Source organism: Varroa jacobsoni, unplaced genomic scaffold, assembly GCF_002532875.2.
Source record: "Varroa jacobsoni isolate VJ856 unplaced genomic scaffold, vjacob_1.0 scaffold_1070, whole genome shotgun sequence".
Classification (NCBI taxonomy): Eukaryota; Metazoa; Arthropoda; class Arachnida; order Mesostigmata; family Varroidae; genus Varroa; species Varroa jacobsoni.
Genome location: NW_019213972.1, coordinates 245,882 through 273,839, shown reverse-complemented (window position 1 = coordinate 273,839; position 27,958 = coordinate 245,882). Strand labels below are relative to the sequence as shown.

The 27,958-nt window shown below is 38.8% G+C and overlaps 1 protein-coding gene across 1 annotated transcript; it reads right to left on the bottom strand.

The window, feature by feature from the left end:
- Nucleotides 1-216: 216 nt before the first annotated feature.
- On the bottom strand, nt 217-26,711 carry LOC111266290 (ubiquitin-conjugating enzyme E2 Q2). Its single transcript, XM_022843662.2, has 6 exons — nt 25,877-26,711; nt 9,261-9,377; nt 4,079-4,292; nt 2,688-2,998; nt 2,053-2,323; nt 217-1,627 (listed from the first exon to the last, which is right to left on the bottom strand). The coding sequence occupies exons 1-6, from the start codon at nt 26,042-26,044 to the stop codon at nt 1,596-1,598; spliced, it is 1,113 nt and encodes a 370-aa protein (XP_022699397.1). The 5' UTR covers nt 26,045-26,711; the 3' UTR covers nt 217-1,595.
- Nucleotides 26,712-27,958: the final 1,247 nt, after the last annotated feature.

Here is a 27,958-nt window from a genome sequence, read left to right as displayed (position 1 = left end):
GAAATAAACCACCGGTCGCAGTAGTGTATTTGTCTAACTTTTGTTTGTTTCAAATCGACCGCCTTTTTCTCACTCCGCCTTTTATGTATCCTCGCTCAGCGCAGTTCAGTAGATTTTAAATTCAGATACGTAATAATTACACTAGTCATAATAATCACTAACAGGTCATCGTCTTGAATACAAGGTCAACGTACTGGAGATAAAAAGAGATTGGTGGACTGTGTTACAACTGTGGTTTTTTTTTTATTATTACTCTTGTCACTTATCGCATTCGTTCGTCCACAAAAACTCATTCACTCTTAATTCAACACATCAGTCAATCAACCATTAATTAATCTATCGATCACTCATTGGTTCATTCATAATTTATTTATCCGCTTAAGAGACTGCTCTGAAATCAGTCACTTTCCTCGACTAATTCTTCCTCATCATGACATTTACTACTACTGCTGCTGCTTGTTTACTGTTGTCGTGCTGAGTGGTACTGATATTGTCGTTGTTTCTGTGTTTTGTCCTGTTAGCCTTTGTCGTTTGTCAGCTTCCATACACGTTGGAGACCAATAGCTGTGCGCCTGCCCGAAAATTCTTTCTTCTACTTTCCCTTTTTCACACATCACATTCCCACTGATTTGCCGGCCATCATGGAAATTAGCTGCTCCCCAAAACGCGCTCACATGTTTCCATCATCAATTATGATTAGCTGAATCAATTATTCATTATCATTATAAGTGGTTTTGGAATGAATCGACCATCTTATTGGCCTCTCTACTTGTGGCGCCCTGATCTGTTCACCCCGACGTCGTTTAAGGGCCGAAATGAAAAATAAGGGGAATGCGGAGTAGGAAGAATTTCGGGAAAGCAGGAGCAGTTCTGAGACTAAAACAAAGAAGAAAACTCGTTGATGAAGGAGAAATTCGTCGATTATTTAGAAAGACCGTTCTTATTCTTGCTGTCATGAAATTCGTATTACTGTTATTGCAAGAACATGGGGAAGATGCCGTGGATGGGTAGCTATGTAGGGCGCCATGGGTGTGGTAAGTTCACCAGATCACAGTTAACGTCGTCAGCAGTAGAGACACGCTTTATTCCGTTATCATAGTTCCTACATTAGCATAATGACCTACTGCAATAATAATAGTGTATTAACGGGATCGTGTTATACATCAAACGTCATACCGTTAATCCCCTCTCTATTTCTCTTTTCCCTTTCCCCTGTCTAGCATCATCATCGTCGTTGTCGTCATCATCATCATTATACACCACACGTTAATAGTTATCCAGCTATCTATATATAATATCCATATTCGTCAATCATATTCATTGCTACAGTACATAATGATAATTAATAATAATAATATGGTAATTCACATGCACACATTTGTTGTGGTAGGTGTTGTTGTTGTTGTCGTTAATGTCGTTTTTTGTTGTTGTATTTGTTTTTTTCGTTACATATCTATTTGCAGGATTTTTCTAGTCCCCCACGGCGGGCTGGGGTATTTTGATCATCAAGGGAAAATTATCGTTGTCCAAAACAATGACTTCGATCTTGAACCCTAGTCCGCCGTAGAGGACAATTAAAAAAGTAACAGCCAGTATTAACCATCCTCCTTGGGCGGCGTGAACCAGCCTGAAAACAATTGCGCATAAGAGAAACGTTGAACCGACTTTATGTTAAAAAGAAGATAATAGATTAAGTGCAAGCAACGCCTTCGTATAAGTTTTTCAAATGCTGAAGCTGAGACCTGAATTCTAAAAGCCATGTCCGGACGCACAATTCGATAATCTTCATGAACTTCAGAGATATTTCGATCAGCTCTTACGCACACCAACAGATAATTTCGCTGATTTCGAGCATCACTCAATAATACAAATATTTATTATTAAGTTCTGTGATAACAGCTACGTACGATGAATAGGGTGTAAGTTTGCTAGATTTTAAATTACATATATTTTTGGCATGTCCTTGATGCCCCGAATATAATATATATTGTGTCTCTTCAAGAAAGCCCAGTAAGTCAGGTTCTTGCTAATGTGGGACCCTATGAGCCTTACCGTTCTTTTCATGTATTTGGACGAGACTTTTGAAACTCTGTTGCGCCCTAGCAAGAGAGTACTGGCCTTTGTTTCCTCCGAATTGAATCCGTGCTTTGCCTTTAACCAATGTAGCCGCAATTTGTAGAATAATTGCTTCTACTGTGTACGCAGAGCTCCAGCCCTGTTTCGTTAAAAGCTCCATACAAATAGCCCCGCCTCCGAGGACATAACCGCCCGATATAGCCGGCGCTACCACCCGAATGAATGGAGGCTCAAACGGATAATTGTCCTGAAATAGTCAGAGATTAGGCGAAAAAAAAAACATACACTATTAGTGCAAATTATCATTTATGGCTGACAAAAAGATTGTAGAGAACCAGCATGCCTTTTGATGATAGTGATTATCATTGTTAAGTTGAATGGAATCCTAACTGTCAAGTACACTGTTGCATTTACTAAATGAGCAAAACAAAAAAGATAGTTACTCATATTAAGCGGTCTCAACTCATTAACATCTTAGGCCCTTATACGCTGAACGTGACTTGTTCAAGAACTTTGAGGCATACTATGAGACGTCGATATTTTCATCAAAGCTATTTCTACGATTTTGGCCAACGATAATTGTGTGGGTGTGTTGGAAAAACTAGTCATACTTTGAAGAGCATGTTGAGTAAAATATGATCCTTCCCCTCCTTTTCCCTGAGTATGTTCATGTCGGCGTGCAGCGGCGAGTCTGGGTCCACCCGGAAGAGCTTGACGTTCCATTCGTAGAGCGAGTCGTTGACAAGCTCAACGGCGAACACGCCGCGTTTATAGCTCTCGCTGCGGTACACCTCCTTGAGCTCCTTCATAAGTCGGTCAGTCGCTTGAACGGATCCCGATACTGAGCCCTTCAAGTAGTCCTTGCGCTGATTCTGTCTCAGACGCTCCAGTGTCACCACGTGCTCAACAGATAGGCCAGCAACTACGAAAACGCACGTACATTACATAACAGTTGTTTAGATGCAGGTGCTGACACAGTGTACGATATCCACGTGCTGATACACTGCATGGAAATTAAATTACGATTCAAGCGACAACTTCCATTAGAGGAACAAAATCTTATTTCCCTTTCCTTATGAAAAGCCCGGATTATTATTGTTATTATTATTATAACGACAGCAATGATGGAGATAGTCATACGGTGAACCAATAAACGCCAAACAACACCGATACGGTCAACCACAACATATACACAATAGCAGCGGCGTTCGATCTAATGCGCATGACTATTTGAATGATGATCCAAAACGCGCGCCACTAGCTTGCGGCGTCGCATCTCGACGAAGCTCGTTGAGGATTATATCATCTAATGGTGTCCGTCATAGGGCGCATGAACAAGTTTTGTACTCCCATGTAGCTGCCAACAACCTGTCGCTGTTTTTGTTACTGCAGCAGCTCTTAACAGCAGCGTGCCACATTAATAGGTCGCAAGGCCAGCTTTGAGTTAGGGCATCTTCGCTGATTGTTATCCTAGTAACAAAAGCAGCAGTAGCAGGAACAGCTCAGATACTAGAGTCATGCGTACTGAGCAGAATTTGACAATACTTTTGCTGATATTTTTTTTGTTAGAAACGACAAACGGCTCATGTGTATAACTTTTTTTTGAAATGCTTAAGTACGCAACGCAGCTTTGAATAGCGTAGACAAATACGTGACAAATAATAGCTTCAACAAATGCTAGATAGATCCTCTTCGCCAATGTTTTTATGATCCAATTGAAAGTGCCAATAAGAGCCGAGCTGTTGAACATTAAAAGCAGGGGAGCTTATTCCTATGATATACGCCAATTAATTTTCCTATTATAGAATGAATAACAGCACAATAAAGATGCAAAATCTATTATTTTACATGACTATTTCAAACTATGAAAAAGATATACGAAACTTCACAAAATAACGTAGGGTTCCGATAATTCTAATTACATTTTACATAACTGCACTACGGAAGAAATATACAGATTCAGAGTGCAGCGTCTTTGTTGCTGTAATAGTTTGTGCGGTACCTTCATCTTTGCTTTTGTCAGCAACGCTTTCTTCTTCCATTTCGATGTGCATATCCATATCTTCGAGATCTTCCTCGTCGTCCGACGGTGCATCCGACGGCGCCGAAGGGGGCGGTGATAGCAGGATCGACGATGACGCTTGTTCCATTTTCTCCAGCTCGAGCGGCTCCGAAAATGAGTGTAACTTGCACAACTCTCGTACTAGAACCCGGACCTAAACCCGTTTACCAGCCGTAAACAAAAACAGAAACAGTACTTATTTTTCGTTATTCTCAAACTGCTCTACCTAATATCGGAATTGAAAATATCTGGTAACCAGAAATGTTATAAGCAACGTTCTTAATGGCAAATATGTGTATATAGAAGTATAACAAAACTATAAGTCTCTTAATCTGATATAAAGTTATAAGTATATTTAAGCAGATCAAAGACATGTCAAACGTTTAAAGATTGTTACAGGTTAAAGTTTCTCATCACAAAAATGTATTTGACTTCAATAAATATATATAAATAAATATAATAAACATAATAAATAAATAAATAAATAAATAATATATTAAAAATGATAAAAATAATAGCGACGGGACGTTATCGAAGATGTTTATTATATTTCTAAAACTCAACAGGTTGCGGGCTGAAGAGTCAAAGAGAAGGCCTAATTATATTACAACAGTTATCTCCATGTAAAGGGAAACGTAAAAGGATAAACAACCAAATGCGTTTAGACGTAGTAGGAGTTGAAGTAATTCGATAGATTTTGCTTTTGAAAAACTTTACCATTTACGTTACCATCCGTTCGACTCTTCAGACATTTCAAGATATGAGCTCGTCGCAGTAACGGAGGATACATATTCATTGCATGCACGCGTATATACATAGTAAGACACCTAAATTGAGGCTTTGTTGTTAAGACTACGTATGAATTAGGACAAGTACTTCAACGAAATGTTCCATATTTATTATAATAAAATTACTCACTAGTCTTTTTCACAGTATTCCTTTATTAATCCGCAAATAACTTCTTAATAGTAGTTGTGCAATATTAGTAGGAACTTGTCAACGTATCGCTCAGATACGATGCATACAAAAAATGCTAGCGGAATCAAATTTTGTGGTGGTAGAAGGATGGATCTTGGATTTTTGATCTTAACAGATCTTCATCTAGCACAAGGTGATCGAATAACGGGTTTTTCTTGCTCGGTTTGCAAAAATGACGCATTATTTTCTACCATAACAAGTTCATTATTTTGTTATAGACAGAACAGGCTTTCTTCCAGCTTCAAACAAGGGGGGATCGACATATGCCTATTACGACAAACATCCCAGAAAAATTTGTCCTAATGTAGGTGCCTCATCCTATAGGAATTAGGGCGCTACAAGCAAATTCGGCGCACTTTGAAACTGAGTAACAATTGAACTAGTCGGGCTAGCATGATGATTTTTCAATATATGTCAGAGGTAGCTTCACCTATTTTTCTTACACGTGCCCTAAAGCTCTGGTAGTTTCTAGACACTCAGGTACCGCTCGCACTCCTATGTAATTTGTCAATCTATGGCTTTCAAAGCATATCGATAGTAGGATATGCTTACCCACCGGTTGTTTTCAGGAGTAGAAAACCTCGTAATCACATGGATCTAGATCTAGAGAGTCAGTTGAGTATTCATTTGTTCAGTTTTACACTTTTTTACAGTTAAGGCAGGGTGATGAGGTCTGGCGCTGTTATAAAGAAATCATGTGCTTTCGATTGCCATATCAATGGTACACGAAACTTTCGAAGAACTCGAGATAGCGGGCTACATTCATCATTTCATTTTATAGTAGCTGATGCTTCTGATGTCCATTGCAGGTACTACCATCACTATTCATTCGATTCTACTCGGCTTATCTTCAGGGCTACTGATTCCCTCACCTGGCCCCTTTTCTTTTAGCGGTAAACCATGCCTGGTCTATGGCGACTGTATCCTCCAAACAGATTCTTGTAAATTACTAATTAAATACTCTTCTTATATATGCTTTCATTAAATAATAGATAGTGGATATTTAAGTTCGGCTAGTTGCACGTAGCATATAACATACATATTTTCAAATGGTCTGGAGTCAATTCGCGGAGATGCCACCTTTACTCAACTGTCATATTTTTAACATTTGGGTTATTACTCTATAACCCGTTACACATTAAATGCTAGTCTTATCTGATAAAGATGTTAAAATCCAAGTTTTGCTTTCGTAAAAGGCCTCCTTAATTGTAGCAATTTGTTTTTGCACTTCGGGTCCTGACATCTAATTACCTTCTCTTCAGGACTAATCTCCGCTCTTCAGTTGTTTGTATCACTCATGTGCAGTACTTTTGCTTCAGGCCACTTTATCTGATGGATTCATTATTCTTCGACAAATTTTTGCAGCGCTGTGGCCTTCGAGGAAAAAATTTGATTACTAAACGTTAATTTTCCTTGCGAACCCATACGCCACTCTTAATACTAGAGAAGTTTTTTTCGTGCAATAAAACAACCATTCGTGGTTGATATAGTGTGTTGTTTCCAAAGATCGGCAATTCCCATACCTTTACGTGGTATTAGTTACAGACTAAGATTAAAAAATCTTTGTCTGAATTAACCATCCATATTACTCCGTGGAGTTGCTAAAAGGTCCGAACAAAATTTTCATCGGTCAGAGTGGGAGATGCACACTTTTAGGTTTGGGTTTAAAGGGCTAGGAATTTGACAAAAATTTCACAAAAAGGCCATTTCTAACGAACTTGGATTATTTACAGGTATTAGCTCTTATTTTCGGTATAAAGTATTTACTTATCCATGCCTCTTTGCACCTTTTGGAACTTCCGGCTGTTTCAAATTTCCGATTTTTACGATTCCTGATTCACTATTGGCTTTAATATTGCTACAAAAAATTCCGCGGGCTTCTTGTGCGAAACGCATTTAACCGGCACCATTGCCAAATCTATTTTTGCCAATATATTTGGACAAATTATAGTACAAAGCGGGTAGGAAAAAGAATGATTTAAAAAAAAAAATCAGTAAATTGTTTTACATTCCAAATTGAGTCCATCGAAAGGAAAGTCGAATGAAAGACGGTCCGCCAAAAAGCACAATACATACACCGTGCAAACGTTTTAAGAGTCAAGAATGAACCGCTGACGACCAGCCAGGAAATAACCAAATATCAAAATCCTAAAGACAAAAACGTATTGATGCAATCAAAAAAAGACTTTACGAAAGCAAGGTTTAGAGTTTGAGGGCCCTGTCGACCAAGATTAGCATTTCATACGTGAAGTGCTACAGAACCATACCCTAAATACTGAAAATGGAGAACCTGAGTAAAAAGGGTCCCTAATGAATTTACTTCAGGCCAGTAGGAAGCACGTGTGGTACATGCGTAACTTTAATCAATAAAGAAAGCCAGCCTGGAGCCATAAACAAGGTATGATTCAATTTTCATCAGCCGGAAAGGAGCCAGGCGAGAGAATAACGTCGCCCTGCAGAGGAACCGAGTAGGAGTGGACGTAAGGTAATGGTAGTGCTTACAATGGACAACAGGGGCATCAGTTACTACGGGTACTTGCTAATAATGAAACAATGAATACAGCCTGCTATCTCGATTTCTTCGAAAATTCTATGGATTGTTAACACGGCAACCAATATATGCGATCTGGTTATTTTATGATAATGTCAAACCTCATCGCCATGCCTCAATTACTTCTTCGAGTGACCAAATGAATATCCAAAGTATATTCTCCTGACCTAAGTTCGTGTGATTAGGGGGCTTTCCATGTCCTAGCAAAAGCAACCGGTAGGCAAGCGTCTCCCACTATTGATTTAAGTTACCTATATACACGAGAATTGTATGGTTGTCCAGAAGATGCCAGGGTACTGGCCCAAATGTGTAAAAATATGCCCATTAAGGAAAGCTTACTAGAAAATCAGTCCGGCCCAACTAACTCATTTTAGATTCCCAGATCGATAACACATATTTTTTTTGTGTAAAATGCCATCCGGTCTTGCTCACTAGCATCCAACCGTGTATCTATTATTTTGGTTTAAATTGGCTTTACAATAACTTAATGTCCTCTATATGGCTACAAATAAGATGATTATGTTCTTTCTAACAACTATGGCTATTTATAACAAAAAATTAAGTGCCAGTTGCTCCCGCTTTCAATGGCTTGATTTTTCATTCTGCTTGTGTCCACAATATTTATTGACGATCTCGCAAAAAACGCAGAAACCGCTGTATAGCGTAGTGCAGGAAACACTTACGACTGGCTAACTCTACGGACTACAGCAAACAAGAGGGCTCAGTCGTTAGTGCGCTTTATTTACTGCATCAGCCTAATGCTGGTTCGATTCCCGCTGAGGATGAAATATTTCCGTATAAGACGTTCTTTGTTACCCAGTTGGGATACGACGGTGTAGAAGGCGATGTATAAATAGTAACAGCTCCGAAGTATTTAACAATATGGTAATGGTCGCGGCCATAGCCATAACAGCAAAACGTGAGTAAAAGCGGAGGCCGGCTGCAATTATAAGTCATGTATAAAAGGCAAAAGTATCGTGACATATTTAATGCTTCATAGTGGGGCTGACACTCTGCACACGTAAACCTGTTCTTCGCCTCGACAATCAGCGAAAAGTTGGGGTGCGCTCTGCTACAATGTGAGCCCTCACTTCAATGCCCCCTGTAATAATACCTTACGATCCATATCTGGAGTGAACCAATACAATAAAAAGCTGGGAGTCACTTGCGGATTAAAAAGCCGTTAGGTATATTGACTTGACTAAGCAGAAAGCTCATCATGGCAGTTATCGAAAAAATTCTGCGTACTGTCTGTAAGATATTCATCGGTATCACGTTGTTGTACTCGATAACGAGTATTGTTTGAGCAAGCGAGTAACCGGCGAACTTGAATCAAACTCAAAACGGGTAACTCGATGTTCGACGTACGCACTCGAAGGAAACGCTAGCTTCTGTTTTAGGAGGGGGGGGGGGTGAGAAATGAGCAACTCAACGTCTATCACAACTGGAAGCCAGTGTTTGACAATCAAGAGTGCTACTCTTTGGCCCATGTGTATATTTGCCCATCGTTCATCTACCCAGATAGCTTAGAGGATTTTTCGACTGTAGGGATTGAGGATTTTACATGAAATAAAAAAAAAACCGTTTGTTCACCTGTGCAAGTATGTGGTTGTCCTTTCCTGACGTGTTTGTCAGCATTTGGACGATGTTGGTAATAGCAGGTTCTTCGGTATCGCTGAACCATACCGGCGGCGTTTGGGGATACGTTTCCTGTAAACAACAAACAACAAATTTATACTTCACTAACATGGTACGTACAACATAAGTACAATATATTGCGTTATAATATTATTTCTAATTTGTTTCGCATTATTGGCATTTGTAATTCATCACTGTACCGTATTACTTAAAGGTACTCGGCGTTTTCAATTATCTGCTGCAAATTCAATGTACATCCATTCAGAAAATGTTCTTACACGGCGAGATGATTCGAATCACCATACTCCATGCCTTTGTTTTTAGCTGGGAGATGGTCAGTGCTCCGGAAATCGACTATGTTTTTACAGCAGAATTTCATCAGTTCATTTATTGCAGTGCCTCTGTAGAGAGACAGACAGTTACTTCTAGTTTAACAGTTAAGTTTTCGCTTTACTGAAACACAAGTTGTGCCTAACGCAAACATTATCTAGACAGACTCTTCTCATAATTGAAAAATGCTAATTATAGACCTGATTGAGCATCAGAAGATACGTCAATTATTGCGGTAAGGGACAGATCTAACTGCGCAACGCTTGTAACAGAAACACCATTATACCACTTCCGAAAAAACTCTAGGTAATTTGATGTTATCAATAAAGCCATTTAAACAACTACTATAGGCGTTGTCGTAGTATCACAATTTAAATAGCATATACCTAAAAAATATCTAAAAAAGGCTATGAAACTATAACATTGTCTTTTAGGAATTACAACGATGGTATTAGGACGCACCCGCTACAAATGTGTTGCACATATAAATCCGCTCCTTATTAGAGCCATTTAGGTTTCGCGTGCTACTCTGATAAACGTTAAATGACAGATCTCTAGCTGTGAACAAGTTTTTCCAAATAGCCTACACGTTCGCCTTGCCCTCTAGATATACAAGTAATAAATCTAAGCTTAGCATAATATCTTAGAAAAGAATCCGTTCGTACTTATAACTTTCTTTTTGCTTATGCCTTACATACATAGGCTGATCAAAAATGAATATTTTTGTCGGGCTTTCAGGTGATGCATAAAAAATGTAATACTAGATATGGTGAGCTAACAGCAACATGTTACACATGATCCTGTGCCTCATTGGGTGTATCTTGCAAACTTTCCAAATCACTGAAGCATCGCAGCCAGGCTGAATCGAACACGGTTTATTTTATTTGGCAAACGTGTTCTTTCTTACAGCGTCCGCAAATTAGGATAACGAAATTGTTTAGAAGCAAGTATTCTCCGTTGCACATAGTGGTTATTTACTCATTTAAAATGCGGTAGCTTGTTTACTTAAACATGCACGGAATTCATGTATGTTTATCGGCGTACAAGCCTGTAGCTCCAGCGCCGTTTTTGTCCCCCAAACGTTTTTATAGAGCTCATATTTTTTATCCATACTGAACACATGTTTATAGAATGCATAAAAATCAGTACATCTCAGTGTCTAGAGGGGTGTCGACACAAATACTGGTATATATCCAATAAACACGAGCTTACACGGAACTCACAAGAACCAAAAGCTACTCCGGAAAAGTTGCCAGCATATCGCGTACGTTCGTTGCTATGTTGACGTTTTAGTAAATAATCAGATAAAAGCAGGTGTAGTAGACGTATGACATATTGGTAATTCGCTAGTTTTCGTGGTATCGGTATCAGGACGATTTGCGATCGTTGTTGCTACTATAAACTTGCAGCCTGGATGTTGCGAAAAAAGTCGTCAGAACGCCGCAGTGGCAGCAGCAGCAAAAGAAAAAGCGCGTCAACAAAGGTGGTAGGAAGACTGCCGAAAGACAAATTACGAGGGGAAGGTGGCACACCAAGCCAAGGGGGTGTCCTTATCAGTAGCGTTGAAAAAGGTTCGATGGAAAATAGTTCAGTGGTTTAAGTTACCATAATGATAGCATTCAGCGTTATTAGTGCCCGCCAACTTTGCTACCCTGGTCACTCCCATCATCTCCTCTTCCTCGTTTGCCCTCCTCCTTAACGTAACTGGTTTCTACCACCAATAATAAGAACGACGACTAGCTAGTATCGAGCGATCAATGATGGCAGGTTACCTTCTTATTACCTTGTTATGGTAGCGTCCCATATGATTTGGCTGTACAAAACGATGAGTGGAGTAAGCTAGCATAGCGTGAGACTTACGTTGAAAAATATGTTTTATATCCAATAGTATCTCTATTAGTCACTATCTATAAGGTTACTTTGTGACAGACATCCTTCACGCTCTTGCTCCGAGACTTCCATAGCGCATATTTGTGTCAAAAAGAAATGTTTTTCTTTACACACAAGTATATCTAGCGTTTGCAACTGCAACAAGGCTTAGTTACTCATTCGGCTAACAGGAAAATAGACAAACTACTGACGGCCTTTGTCGTGTGGACCTACACACATAATCACCATTTTCGCAATAGAGAGAAACGAGATTGCGGTGACAACGATGGCGATAGCTTCTGTGACGCAGTACTCAGAAAGCAGGTCGACATTGGTTCAGATGTTTACGATAAAAATAACGACGGATTACGTAGATGTATCTTTCGAATAAATAAATATAGGGCAAGCAACGGATAGGCGGGCTTTCTTTTTTAGTGTTTTTAATTTAAATTCATATCTGTAATTAATTTTTTATTAGCTCTTTTAGCTCAGCTCATTAGCTTTATGGAAAAAGCACATCACAAATATAAAGCAGAAATTACAGTTTCATGCTTTAGGTTTAAATCGCAGTAAGGATCAAATAAAGCGCTCAAGTGGCAACGAATTATTCCATAATAATAAACAATTATAAGAACGAAAAAGAAAATCATGTTCTCTTTGCTATACACTACATTATTTATTTCGGGTCACATGTAGGGTGGGGGAAGGGGACGACGACTATTTACGATGGCGATCGCAATATTATAAATATCAAGAAACAGATAATAATAATATAAGTACTATTTGATCACTTTAGTCGGATGAATATGAATGCATCTTCACGGCGGGGATTCAGGGAGGAAAAGGTGAAACCCGAAGATTATACTATACGAGAATTAAGTGTGTTAAATGAAAGTTTATTGAGATATATATCACCCAGCATATCTACATGATTATCTGCAACGCAACATTAAATTTCTATTGTTATAAAAAAAAATTGCCTAAACTTCCCGTGTACTAATTTGTACTCTTCTACATTTTTACATTACCAGATTTTCACCTACGCATAGTAAAAGCCACTGTTCTGTAGTAACCGTAATGCAAAAAGTAACCAAAGACCACGTAACCCTTTGCTGCGCCACTACTGACATTACTCTTTTCATAGCCCCATTTACCTTGATGTTTATATCTGCTATAATTAGTTATATATATAAAAAAAATATGTGCGTACCTAGTCGTTCGATACTGGAACAGAGAATCTCATCGACTGAGTAAAGAGCGCTTAGCGGCACCCAGCGAGCCATAGTGCTATAATAACCTAGTTGTATATACATTATGTTTTATAGGTTGTAACTATAACAAACTAAACTGTGGACAACAACTAGTTCCGCACGTTTCCGCTGAACTTTCCTAACCATTTTCCACTGAGGTTAGATGTCCAAGATACTTCACTAACCCCGATAGTAAGAACAGTCTACTTACTTGCCTAAACTCGACCTTTCTCTTCATATAAGAAGAATACGCGTTAAGTATATCAAAGCAACGACTGAAATTAACTCTACAACTCTATACATGATTTAAATGTTTTTGAATAAGCGTTATTAGCTTACCATTTCTGTGACATTATTTTGCGCTTTATGTTAAATCAATACAATATAGCTGAAAAACGTATGCAATCTACTCATTGATTCTATTTAACATCAGGAGACGAATTATATATATGTATATGAGAAATTGGTGTAAAAGTTCAGGCGCGTGGCTCTATTTAAAGGGATCGATATATCTATTATAGGTCGATAGTAACGGATAATAGCAGCTGCAAGCCCAAAACTACTCGCTATTTAATAACCTAACAGAGTAGTCCCGGAACTTGACCATGAAGAACAATCGAACACAATTCATACGATCGCTATTTAGCGCCTTTTTCGGATCCCAAGGAAAGACCCAAGGAAAATTGAATTGCGCATGCTTAAAAGTAGATCCGTTTCAATCAACGTCTGTCGCAGCAACATTTCTCATCTTAGGTGCCTTTGGAAACTAAGTGATTCACAGCATATGACTTGTTTCTTGTTAGAGCGAGCAGGTGTAGCACTTTGTCTGTTGTACCTGTTTAAAATAACTACGCCCCAACACAGTAGCTCATTTTTGGAACCATGAAAAATATATCTTAATAAATGAACTTAGTGTAATCCGTGCGTACCCCCATATATATATGTGTGTTCGTGCTTTTCTACTTATACTACTGAGCCTAGCGGAAACGAGGTGTGTTGAACAATTAAAATCTGTGATGACGGAAGTTGATAATAACAATAAATAAACCTACGGTTACCACCAGTGGGAAGCGTTCTCTAATCCTAAGCAACGTCAACAACGATAAGAAAACAAAAACGATACAAGAAAAAAACAATATTTACGATATACTCTATTTCCTTTTGCACATCTTTACAATAGAAGGGGTCTATCCTCAGTCGTAGGGGACACTGACCGAAATGCCGTTTTTCAGTAACGAAGAATAAAAGTAACCAACGAATGAGAATCACAATAACGAATCACTGGAAGTTGCCACTTTATGACGGCGTTGGTTGCGGTGGCGGGAACGGCTAAACGATGACGTCACTTCCGTATCTTTTTCAGCTTCCACGGGGGCCTACCTGTTGTTATCGTAGTGGCAATGTTTAGCTTTGGCTTCGTGGAAAACAAGATTGCATGTTTTACAAGGGTGTGCGTTTTTGCGAGCGCGAAGGAGGTGATGACAATGACAGTAAAACATACTCAAGTATTTCGTCAAAAAAAACCGACTCTCATTATTATTTTTCTTATTGCCACATGCAACCTGGACGCCCATTTTCTATAAAGTCGCGTAAACACAATTATTTTTTCACATTGTTGTTTCAATTCAATTTATATCGCTGCTGCTTCGTGCGTGTTTGCACGAGTCATAGAATGAGAATATGGCCCTCGGAGTTGATGAAGTGACAACAGCGTTGTCTCTAACTGTGGTAAATTGCTACATGGTTGCTACCCTTGAGCGAAGACCGCCACCAACCAGATATTTACATTATTCGAATTAAATCTTGGGCATATGGGTTAATCACAATCTCCTTGCGAAAGGCAAATTGAAGTTGAATTTAAGAAATCTTACGCTATCATATGCTATTACTGTGAACTCTGCGTGCATTCATGAATGCATTATAACAGAGGCTAATTCGTGAGCTCCATATTTTTTTAATTCGACCTGCCTCGTTTTGCCAGCACACCTATGATTCGGCTACGATTTTAACTGTGCGCTTCTATTACCCTAGAAACGTAAGATACCTCCTTTATGAAAGTGTTACTTACTCAGAACAACTTATGATCGCAATTGCTCTGTGGGTCCGGTACGTGGCGCTTGCGAACTAGTCATAAAATTTCCGTATGTATATGTTCATGCCAGGATAGCTCGGTATTGATTATGTCGAGTACTATCAGTATATAACATTTGTATGTATATAATCATGCCTGGCCTTCAAGTATGTTATTTTAAAACGCCTTTCCATATCAGTAAGCAGATACTATCTAGCCATCTCGTCAGTTTAACTGCATAATGCGCACGTCAAAAAGAAGCAAGTTCACGCAAGCGGTTGTACAAGACTGTCAAACTACCCAACAGTCGGACACTTAGCAACGGCAGGATTTTCAAATTAAGTAGAACTGCTGCCTTGCCACCATTGTGACAACTATTTCTTTTTTGTTCTTTAAGAAGAGTTTTTCATTCGGTACTGCCACTAAGCGTGAGTTACAGTAATAATTATTACTACGACAATTACTACCACAATGGTCTGGTCGTGATTGTTTCAGCTTTAAAAATTAACGTGTTTAAAACAAAGAAAATGTTTTCAACAGTTTCCAACATGGGCTAGTGTTCACAGGCTTCTATTTTCTAAGCATCAGTCCGAATTTCTTGATAGGCCTATAATGAGATTACTTGCCCGCCTCGTCCCGCTGTTTATTTTACGTTTATCATAAAACGGTGAAGATTATTAATTATCATTAGTCAGGATAAATTATTAAGAAATTAATCATGGTCACCAAAATTGTATGTAACCCATAAATATAGCTGTTTAGAAAGTTCGGATTCGAAGATATACTAGCAAAAACCCTATAACATATATAGCTAGTTACAGCTATGGGTAGTAAAGACGTTGATCAACGTACCGTTATCGAAGTTTCTATTCATTGCAACGAGCCTCAGCTAGCGTGTCTGCTAGGAGCTACTATTTCTGAGCGCCTAAAACAATTTCTTCCTGTAAAAATTCTAAAGCCCTTTGGTTAGAAAAAAACGGTCTTATCTCTTACTAGCAGATGTTCCCATCCAGCAATAACTCGCGGTACCGCCGAGAACATAAGAAGCCAGTCGAGGAAAATATTATGCCAACCTTCTCTCACCTGTGTTTCGTCCTTCGACGTACATGGTCTATAGACGACTAATTTTGCATGAGGGTGCAACTTATCCGTCACAAACTATTCACACAGATTGCACATAAATAACAACTTGAAGCATTAAATATCTATGCCATGTGACGAACCTCAACGAGGCCGAAACATCTGAGTAAACCGACTATTTTCAAAACCAAAGGTTTGGAAAACATAGATTTTTAGTTTTACCTTTCTAAGTCCACTTTTTACACTTAAATAAACATTTATGTTACTAATAATTACAGTAGTCTCCTTTGAAATCCTGGTTTTATTAGTTTATATACTTAGAGAATATGCATTGTCCACTCTACCATACATACGCGTATATATATATATATATATATATATGTATATATATATACGCGTATGCAGTTTTTATTACAATGAAACCACTCCAATCTCCCAAACTGGCTTTTGTTGTGCACTGTTCATGGAAGTAACGCTACAAGTAAAAAAAACACCCAGGTTAATGCCTTTCACAATGTTCAGCAAATCCTTGCTATCATTCCATAGAAGAAGTTAAGTGTCTTCTACAATGTGACTGCACATTACGCCAAATCTGAGAGCCAGTAGTGACTAACCACAATTGTGCATGTTTTTCTTTTTCTGGGTTCTAGGTATGGTCACTTCTTCTTTATTGCATTTGGTAATGGCCCAATCTATGCTATGTCCTTTTTTTCAATTCTACTTTGAATATTTCTCCTATTTTGTGGCAGGCATCCAATTTAAAAAATTAAAACCCTGACCATGTGACATGTGGTATCGGGAAGAGTGCAAGCATTCATTCTGCGCAACCGTGGACAACACAATCTGCTGTACTCTACTTCATTATAATATGGCTGGTTGAATGGCGATAGTCCCTCAGCCATGCTACACCTTAGATCTTTTTGAAAAATGCTAATTTCTGAATTTTATGACCTGGATTGAAAGTATTACATAAAAACATATTCATACTAAAAAGAAATTAACACTTTTCTATAGGCTTTATCGCTGCTCGAGTAGCGAAAGCCAGTCGGTAACTATAATATGTAAACGTTACTTAACTTCATGGCTATCGCAAGTCAGTAACGCTAGCCGCTTGTTCCCCAGTATCAATTTCTATAGATTAAGTAATCAGCCAGTTGATTATCTTCGATTATTTCTCGTTACCACAAATGTATGAATGAAACATTATATATTCATATTAGGAATTCGCATCGTAAAATTAAACAACAACCACATTCTGATCAACAACCACACAAGATCTAAGGACTCTCTACAATAGTATAGAGAAAAATAATCTCATAATAGCCTTATTTATTTATAAATTATATATATATATATATATAAATTATTATAAAAAATATTAATTTTTTCCAAAAAACTTCCTCGGCAGTGAACACCTGTTGTACAATATTTTCTCTTTCTTTAGATTTGAAAGTTGTTTCTGCTACTGCTATGCTATTACTTGCCCTCATGAGAATTGTGCATGGATCTTCACCAAAACTGTGGCAAATTAGAGAATTTTCCATTGAGCTAGGACTGCATAGTTTCAAACAAATTATACCCTCAGTTTTGTAGCTCAGAAATTCGTGAGATACCTTCTAAATTTTAAATTCATTCAGCCATAAGGTAGATTTCAGGTTGAACATACCTAACACCTCCTAATACTTCGTTCACTTTTGCATAGTTTGTCATCGTTTAGCAAAAGATTCTCAAACGATAAAAATTCCTGTGCGTTTATTTATTTTTTTTTACCAGTTTTCTTTTTATGCTGTGGCTAAGTTTCTCTGCTGCAAGTTGAAATATTCAATAACTTAATAGAATCAAATGCCATCTCAAGCATACTTGAGCTTAATAATCTCTAGAATAATTTTTATGTAACTTATTGCTGCTTGGGCCGCATGTTCATTTAATTTATTTTTATAAAAGTAATCAAAAGTCAAAAAACGTACCAAGAGCGATGACGTGTATCTATATGTACGTTGAGATACTATCAGCGTATCAAGCATATAACAACTAAGCTTATAGTAGCTTATTAATGGCTTTTAGAATACGAACCTCTTAGCCTGAACTCAACGTTAACACGTGCAGCTAACATATATTACATAATCAGCAATTTATACAAACACTGATATTGTTTTAGATCATTCGGCAGTGTTCTCCAATTTTAAGAAAAAAGGAAATTATCGAAACTATGCCGAATTATTGAAACAGATCTGAGACGATTCCTCATAAATATAGCTGCTACTAAAATTAAGGAATAAGAGCAATCTTTGTCGATCGAGTCGAGTCTCTCCTTACACTTGGGGCCGATAGCTTGCTGTTTGTTAATAAGAACCGGTCCGGGGTTACGCAGAGGTATTGGAGAGTTGAATGACTGGCAGACTCTGCAAAAAGCAGTACGGCTTCATTGGATTATACAGGATTACTTCAAATTTAAAAAAACGTGCTCAACATATCTAATAGAACACACTCAGTACACCCGAGTGTATACAGTAGAATTGATTGTATTTCACAAATACGAGCGCATTACAGCAAAACAAACATGCGTAGCAGAGCTTACGTATTTTGCTTAATTCATGTGGCACACTTTTGTAGAAGCAATTTGTAGCTGCGGTGGAGTTTTTTTGCAAAAAAGAAATTTAGGAATTTTAGCTAATTTTTCCCAAAACAACCGAGCAATGAAGTACAGTACGTGCATTTATAAAATCGCTTATATACCAAAAAGTAGATTACTCGAGTAACTCCGCACTGCGGACCTTTTTTTCGGTTGAAGAGACGAAATCGGCGTTGGTGTTTATCTACGTATTATTCCGTATTATATATTGGTTTGTATTTATCGCAATACTCATGTAACCATCAATGGTCGTAATTTAGAATCTTAAAAACAGAAAAATACTTGCTGGAATTTGTTGATCCAACGATTAACCCTCAACGGTTTTAAGAAATGTGTGAAAACGACCAAAGCGAAAACAGAATAGAGGGTCAAAATTAGCATCAACTTGCCTAGCCTGGGTCAACAAATTCTGTGTTGGATAACCCAAATGCAGTTCACGATGTTTCCTATTGAAACAGCAAACTCCATCGTTAACAGTATCCTTCTTCCCCGATATAACTGTTCACATTACTCACCTCAATTTAATTGCGGACCCAGCAAATTCTGTCTTATGCTTGATCACGAGGTATAAAACAAAGTCCTTTCAATAAACGAGAGGAAAGAAAGCAAACAAGAACCAAATCTTCGAAGAGGATAATATCTATACGTCATCGATGACTAGTCCGATGCGCTGTACGTGAAGATTGATCTCACGTAATGAACAAACTAGACCTAAATTCATCTAAAGCTTGTAGAGGCTACGACAGGATAATTTAAAAAATGAAAAAAAGTTGAAAATGTATTTTCCTGATAGCACGACACAATAGGGATATTCGCCATTCAGCGATAACTCTGTTGTGCTCTCGATGAAACTTGCTATTGTAAAGATACCAGTTTCTGTGACCGAATAATACAAGCAGCGAAACCTAAATGAGCTTCAGCCACCGCTACCACTTCTGCTGCCTACAACAAGGGAAGCAGCCACCGCAACAATGAACGGGGAGGTAACAAGAGGCCTACACGTAGGCTAAAAGAACAAAAGGTGGCGGCAATGAGCGCTGCGTCGAAACTGCAGACTTTACGGAAATCGGCCAGCAATTCGTACGAACCTGTTCGGGCTCGTGTTGGAAGGCCTTCCGTTCAGCGGACACCACCGCAATGCCATTGCATGAACTGCTACTGCTTTTTAGTGTTGCAGATACTGTTCACACTGTTGTTTCGGTTTTCGGTGACAGAAAGCACCAGGCTACGTTACCACTGGTGGTCCTTAAACGTGGTTCGCTTTTGCGCAATGCACCCAAAACACCGGTCGCAGCAGCAGCCGTAGTAATGGCACGAGTGATAACAATAACAAAAAAAAAAAAGAAAATGATATTTAAAAGACGAGGACGACCTTGAATAACGTCGAATGAACAGACGACAAACGGACGACGTGAGCAGGCACGTCGGCAGTCAACCGGCCAGCCAGGCGGATCTACAGACAGAAAGAACGTCGTATAACGAACAATGAACCGGGCCAAAGGACCGCATAATTTTTATTCATAGCGCTGGTTGCGTTTGATAGCGATGCTATTACGTAAAAAAACCAAGACGCTACGATACCATATTGGCAATAACATCATAACCATAATAAATAGAGATCTTATAACATTCGTCGTTTAATAATTCATATTAAACAGCAACTTAAAAGAGCGAACCAAAAAGCGAGTAGCAACGAAACGGATTATGACGAAACCATTGGATGTGACTTAACTTCGGAAGTGCTGGCTTGTCGATCATGCGACTATTTTCACCTCCTTGCACATTGGCTGAGCCTTTTCAAACTAAAATTAAGTTGTTAATATGGAAAAACGTTTTTTTAAGAAGTGGTTTTCTGAAACGGTTCGCCCTATCATTAACTTCCACACTTCCTGAATAATGTACAGATAATTATTCAATAATTTTCACGACTCAATTCAATTAAAATATTCTTTTGTACGACGACACTCATATAAACTCACTAGATCGGATCAGTAGGTCGTCAAGTAGTTAGGTGGATATTAACCATGCTTAATCGCAGTACCGAATATATCACTTGACACATTTTTTCTTATATTACCCAGCTCTTAACTTTCACTAAACTCCTTGATTTTAATTCCAACAGCAATTGTGGATTTGTCATATAACAATTATAATTCCAAGTAGAAGCAATTACATTAGAGTTTTCCCTACCCGTCCCATCGCTAAAACGGCTGATAACAGTAGTATAATAATAAATTATTTCTTTTTCAGTATTCAACATGCGGACAGTCATACTAGGCACACCTCCCGTGACTAACTCCGTAAATGTTCCGTTACAGTTGCTCAGCTTGTTACATTGTTATGAGAACTATAATAATCACAATAGTTGAGGGCAGACACGGAACTGGTAATAACAGTAATATCATTGCGCCGCGCTAATGTTCCTGCAAATGCTTCTGTGCCTATAGCAACTTTGATGTTACTCCTGTCTGCTGGTGCCTACGCTTGGTGCCCCCTAAGGGGCGGCGGCACCACCACCTTCACTATCACTATTGCCACAACAACCTTTCTTTCACAGGGCAGTTTTCTGTCTAACTGTCGCTACCCTCTCTCTCAGACGGCAAGAGCAAATCCTCTCTCAAGCCTCTGCTCCTAGATATACACCCCTGCCTCACGCGTTTCTTCTCATGCCGCTTGTCTACTCTCTGGGTACCACCTCGACTACCAATAGGCGTGTACGTCGAGCTAGCAGCATGCAGGGTCAGCTTCTTCAGTGTTTTACAGTGTATATGAGATTAACTTCCTCACTTGTGGGGTAATGCCGGAAAATTTCTTCCGACTTTCTACTACCTATCTATTTACCTTTGCTTATGCATTTACTAAGCTGCCTGCCCAAGCAGTCAGGCAAGCGGCTAGCCTGTGGCTGTCGTTTCTTCTATTTTTAGCCGATACGTAGTACGCTACTGCTTTAGCCTCTGACCGCTGCTTGATCACAGGAATCATCCTTGTACTTCAGATTGAACTTTTAATATATTAGACAGAATGTTCGTAAGTTGACAGGCCAGAAAATATCGGTTTCAATGTTTCCAGTAGTAAGAGTAATCCTGGAAAATGCTGCTATTGTCACTGCTGCTGCAAGTCAGGAAGAACTAATGCTCTTAATAGAACTAATCGCAATAGCAGCAGACACAACATTCATGTATGTATCCATGAAATAACGCGAAATCAGCCAGAATCAATTTCTCACTATAGCGAAGTTGCAGTAATACTTGTCGCAGGAGTGATATCAGAGAGCTTTGAACTCGTTACCTATCTACCTCTACTTGCGTCATCTTGTCTCAATAGCCGCTTATCGCTGCCGCAATAGTTACATTTTACAAAAAAAAATATTATAAAATACAAGTAGAGAACGTATCTGAGATAATGTCGAGTTCTTTAGTTCGGCGGTAGAGGGGCTCCAAAGAATGATCGAATGGACTTACACTTGTGGGTTAGTAGGTGAATGGGTGAGTTAGTTTCTTTTAATTAGTATTGTAGTATTATATTCGCTAAATTGCTCGTTACTTTTTGTACAACAAAGCGGACGTCTGAATTGCGATCTTTAAACTGATCGTCTAAAAAGCACCTCAACAAAACGTCACACCTGTAGTCATTACCGAGACAGCACTTCCTTAGCAAGCGTCCATACTTTCCGAGACTACGTTTAGGATTTATCGGCGTTGATATTTAGAAAAAGAATGGGAAGAAGTAAAATTCTATCTTAGAAAGCATTTAAAATAATGAAAAATGTAAGCGAAAGATAACAGAAGCTCAAAGATAATAAAAAAATTCACTTTTTCAAGGGCGCTACGCATAATGGTTACAGAACCATAGAATTAGTTATATTTGCGACAAGCTTAATTTATATTTTGACAAACACAGTCAACAGTACTTGATGCAAACAATCAAGTACTATTTCTAGCAATAGCTGATATGTGTTGCTACCAATAATTTGCGTGATACGATATGTTGCAGTCTAATAGTTTGCCTGCTTCGTTCGGATCTAATCGAGTCATATTACTTTCCAAGTGATACGCTTCCGTTCATATAAATTATCCAAGAACATTGTTTGCTTTAAAATTTAACTAGATGACAGCGCACAGAATCGCCCCGACGGACGTGTTATTTCCATGGAAGCAAAAGCGTGCTTTGACATTCAAACAAATTTAATTTTTTTCATGTATGAGGTAACCGATCAACTATTTTTTTCTTAGAGATGTTTTTTGGGCTACATATCACATTCAATTGTTTCTACAACGGTGCTCCTTTAGATATAAATTGAACATCCTTATGTTTAAGTAGAATTATCTTCGCCATCGCAATATTTCGTGTTCCCCATTGTCGCTTTTGGTTGTTCATTTTGATTTACCTATACTTTTTGATGTTCAGTGTGTTTATTAATGTTTGCAATCAACAAGATTGACAAACTTACCAAGCGCGGTGTACGAATGGGCATCAATAGTGAGTGAGCGCACAGCGGTAGACCACAGCTATTTTAATTATTTCTGGTAAATATCTGACTACTATGAGCACAGGACAGGTGATTTAAATGGCGGACAGCGAGCGAGCGGTCAGTAATACACGAACGAAAGGCGAAGAAAAAGAAGAAAAGGAAAAACCAGATGGGTTGACTACCAAATAACTGCTGCTACTACGACTACGATTATAGTTAAGGCCTACTGCTGCCGCCACTGACTCTCCACCCACCAAACAACCTGCGACGAAATAAGCGGCCTGATTACAAATAAAAACATTTTCTGAAAGTAAAGGTGAAAGTGAGGGCAACTACAAGCAAAGCAGACAAACTGAACAAGGACGAACGAGCCTAACGACTCAAAAAATCGTCTGCTACCTTAAGAGGACCCATACTGCCACCTATCAAACGGGCCAGTCAGCTCAGCTAATTAACTACTGAACCGTAAGAATCATAGGCAGCAGCAATGACTTCTCCGGTCAGTGATAAAGAAGAAGACAAAAAATGCTTGTATAGGGGCGAGCTTGCTAACCGAGAAGGCTGCCTTCGTTCACGTCCGTTTCCAAGAACAAAATCATACCTTCAACATCGCATGAAGCAGCAGAAGCGGGCGAAAACGCACTTGGCCGAAGAATAAGCTTTGGTTGTGTTATAGTTATGCAGGTTCACAGAAAATAGAGACAGCAAAAACACATCCAAAAAAATGAAATTTAGTCCTCAGTTTCTCAGCGACCTTCTTTCTTCGTTGTGTAAGTACATATATATCTGTGCTTCAGCACGAGTTAAAATATTCTTATGACTGTCATAATAAAAATATTTAAACATCCCACACTTCAGACTTAACTGATGCAACGTATAATAAATTAGCATGAGAATGTGTCGTGTTTGTTGTCGCTGTTTTTGATATCCTACCTTTCGAATGACCACTACTCTTCACTGTGTATTGTTGGTGTAGTGGAATTGAGAATGTGTGTAGTATGGTTGAGAATGCGCCGTTGCCATCAAGCAGCCAGCGGTGCTGGTAATTATCTGTTGGTCCGACGTCCATGCGTTCGCTTGCAGCTCATATAACTAAAGACTACACTATCGCCGATAGCAAAATACATCAAATATAAAAATACCGTAGGCGTTAGCAACAACAGTGGTCCCTGTCTGTTTCTTATGCAGGGATATCGTGTATCTTGCAGGTTTGTTACCTTCTCCCTGTTTATATTCCACGTAACAACGAATGATTCTTCGCAGTATAAATATTCAATGAGCAATATCACCACTAGTACAGATTTGGGACAACGGCAGCAAAAAATAAAAGGGAAATGTAAAAAACGGATAAGTTAATAAGTGGCTAAAAAAATATAAGGTCTGTTGCTTTTCGTTCAATCGGTCACTCTTTGATGGACTCCCACTATTAACATTAATGACGTGCATAGTCACGCAGCTCATGCGTGGCTCATGTGTGCAATTGGATATCGCCAGCAGCTGCTCGATGAAGCAATTAAATAACAGGACGAAACAGCTGTTTTCGACACATTTGGCTGTGGCTATTCCCAGTCTCGACCATCATTGCTCAACCTTGCACATAACAATCGAATAGATATGTACTTCAGGTACCATAAATACACAAATTGATGAATGTACATGTGTGAGATGTCCGTACACGAAATTATGTTTATTGCTTTTAATTTTTACATTCGGCTACAGGGCACCACATTTTTTGTAGTGAAATCAGCCTGTTTATGGTGAGATTAAAGTTTAGCTTGACCAATACTGATTTTGCGGATGATAGTGCGTAAAAATTATATCATGCGGTTCACTAATGAAACATCGCAGAGGCAGTAGACATCACAAAATATTACAAATGTTTAATAATAATAGTAATAATAATAGCAATAGTTATATGCCTTTTCGTATGTGCGTGTGAGAACACCTATCTGCAAGTACACTTAGCCTTTTTCTTGCTATTTTTAAAGCAAGCACTAAAGGATTCAATCGGAAACCACAATTTAATACCTTCACACAGAAATTATCATTTCCGTAAAGAGAAGCCATTTTCACTTTTGAAGAAAAATATAGGACTTCTTGTGATAAACAGGCAGCGACGAACGACGCTTGCTTACAACCAATGGCGGGGGCAAAACGATACGGAGATGAAAGACGGAAAACAAGGGATAGAAAAAATACGTCTTTAGCATCAAAGGCTTTTGGCAAGTGAACCAGTAATGGCGATATGTTCGGCTAAATATATGGTACTTAATATGTATATTTGCTTGGAAGTAGTCTAAAACCAACAATTTATGCATTGAAAGTGAGGCCAGTAGCAGCACAATGATTACGGGACACTTCACATCTGCCCCGATCTAAATTGTTGTACCTAGTTCCCAAATGACTATACAACAGTAGCTCCGTGTTCCATGATGGAAAATGTGATACCACAATCGACTTCTGCGTATTTTCGCGTACGAATTTGCACAATAGTATTAGCAATAATATAGTGTGAATGTAATATATTTGATAGAATATATGGCTTTCATTATAAGACGCAGTAAGATGGATAAGAAGATCACTTGAATGCTTACCTAGAATGGGGCCTCACTCGCCCAAGAACTCCCAAAGAACCATTATTACGGACATGTGACGTAATAGTTGCGTTGTTCTTTGACCTTTCTTTTACGCTTCAAACAATCATTGCAATAGGCTTTTTCCTCAACAAGTTCAACTGAAGGCAATTGAAGAACATCAAACATTCCTTTATAATTGAATTGCTGATCGATGGCTGGTTTCCTGGCTGGTCTTCACACCCTTCACCTAGGTAGGCCCCTTACAACACTCACTGACTGACTATGTTCTTACCGTGATATTGGCGTGGATCTCATATTTCTTCGAGTTGCGGCCAACAAATCGGCAGGTTAGTTCGTCGACGGACGCGGCTACCACCTGGAACACTTCGTGATTTTTTGGGAAAGACGCCTGCAGCGTCTGAATGTCCTGCTTGAGCTGCACCAGGCACGCCATCATCATCACTATAGTTGGTGCTGCATCACACTCGAAAACGCCACTGAACACCGACCGAACCAATCAGCACTAACCCCGCATACGAACTGATTCCTCCCTCTGGCTGATGCTCGGAGGGGGCTTCTCGTACTCCACTTTGTCTAGCACTACGACTAAGCCACGAGATCCGAGCACAAAGAACGAGCTGCACAAGCCAGGAACGATGCAACAAGGCCGAACAGGTGAAACGGCGATTTTATTCCTGTGCTGCACAAGATCCTTATAGCCCACCCTCAGTTGCGATACGGAGAGCTGGGATCACAGACGGACTAGACGTAGCACTCCGCAGCTACTCGTAGGGCATAGTACTACGCGATGATCAGAACACAAAGACAAGATGGCGGATTGGCTAGTAAATCGTACCACACATGGTACCACAAATCGAGCCACTGTGGCGGGCCAAAGACCGCCCGTACCAATCGCAAAGCAAGATGAAGTCCAGTAGTCAGTCAAGCATGCATAGCCAGTATTGATCGGAGACTGATGGTGGCTGTGCTTATGAAAGGATGAAAAATATTGGAGGTGCGCAGCGAGTGACGCGAATTTGTGGCGGGAAATCCAGTGCTGTATTTAGAAATGACGAGAACCCAGCACATAGGACACAAAGTTTGTTATAGTAACAGCGTCTGCCATTTAGACTATCACCATTAAATCTTGAGCGCAAGGTTTACCGATCCTATCATTTAAAAAAAGGCAGGAATTATCCAACCAGCACCTATACTGCAAATATATATACAAAAATTTACAATAAAGGAGCATCTGTCACTAAATCAACATGTCATCAACGGGAAACAATTTACATAGCGATATTAAACAAATGCAGCTTATTCCAAAATTATGGCACACTTAGGCATGATATCACAATGTTTTTTTGCTTGACCGAAAGTCGATGTGTTTTTCATCATTTCGATGGTTTGGGAATTAGGTGTACATGAAAATATAAAACACAAGTCTATGGAACGGAGTACGATCTTGTTCAGAAGTTAGCCCAAAAGCTCGTAAAACAATAAATTCAACTCCTTGTACGATATAAAGGAATAGAATCGAAAAACTATATCTTTTAATGTGGCATCTCTAGGGATAGCCATTAGTGCTGGTGCCCAGGTTCAAGCGAAAAAATATTTTCCTGGAAAGCTTTTGTCTAAATAACGAAAGAATGACAATGCGCAACCAGCCATAGATATCATAGTGTTCATTTTATCAGTTGAATCAGTGAGCTACCTGGCCCAGGTAGCTGAAGCCCTCCATTTGAAGTGATCTGAATTTCGTATTTGGCATCATTTAGGAACCGTAACAGATCCTTGGCTCGGTATTTGGTAATTGTATCAGTTAACTGCATGCCTTATTCAAAGCTCTACTTAGGCACAGCCGTAACACCAATTTTTATCCAAATAATCCAGGAAATTTTTCAATGACCAGTTTTTTGTACACGATATAATCTGATATAATGAGACAAACTGATGTCGTAATACAGAGGATACCTAAAGTAGCTAGTGTAGCAGAAGTGGTGGCCACTGACGATTTAATATATATAGATAATTCGTAAATAATAATAATAAGAAGTAAATTTGACTGCTCGATTTTAAGGAGAATTTTGCCTTGAATGTTAGTTATGGTTTTCGTTTTATGACAAATGCCAGATGCAATCTAATGCTTATGTCGGCCCATTAATAATGCTTTCTATGTCTTCTGTTTTCATACAAAAGTTGTAAGCTGAAAAGCACAATAACTTTTTACTCAAATAGGTACGCAACAACTCGTTTTGGCGTCACCACACAAAAAGTAAATGTTTGTACTGTGTTGCATTATATAAGAATATTGGATTATTCAATTCTTTCGAAATTAAGATTTATCTCGGTAAACAGAATGCAACATCAGAAC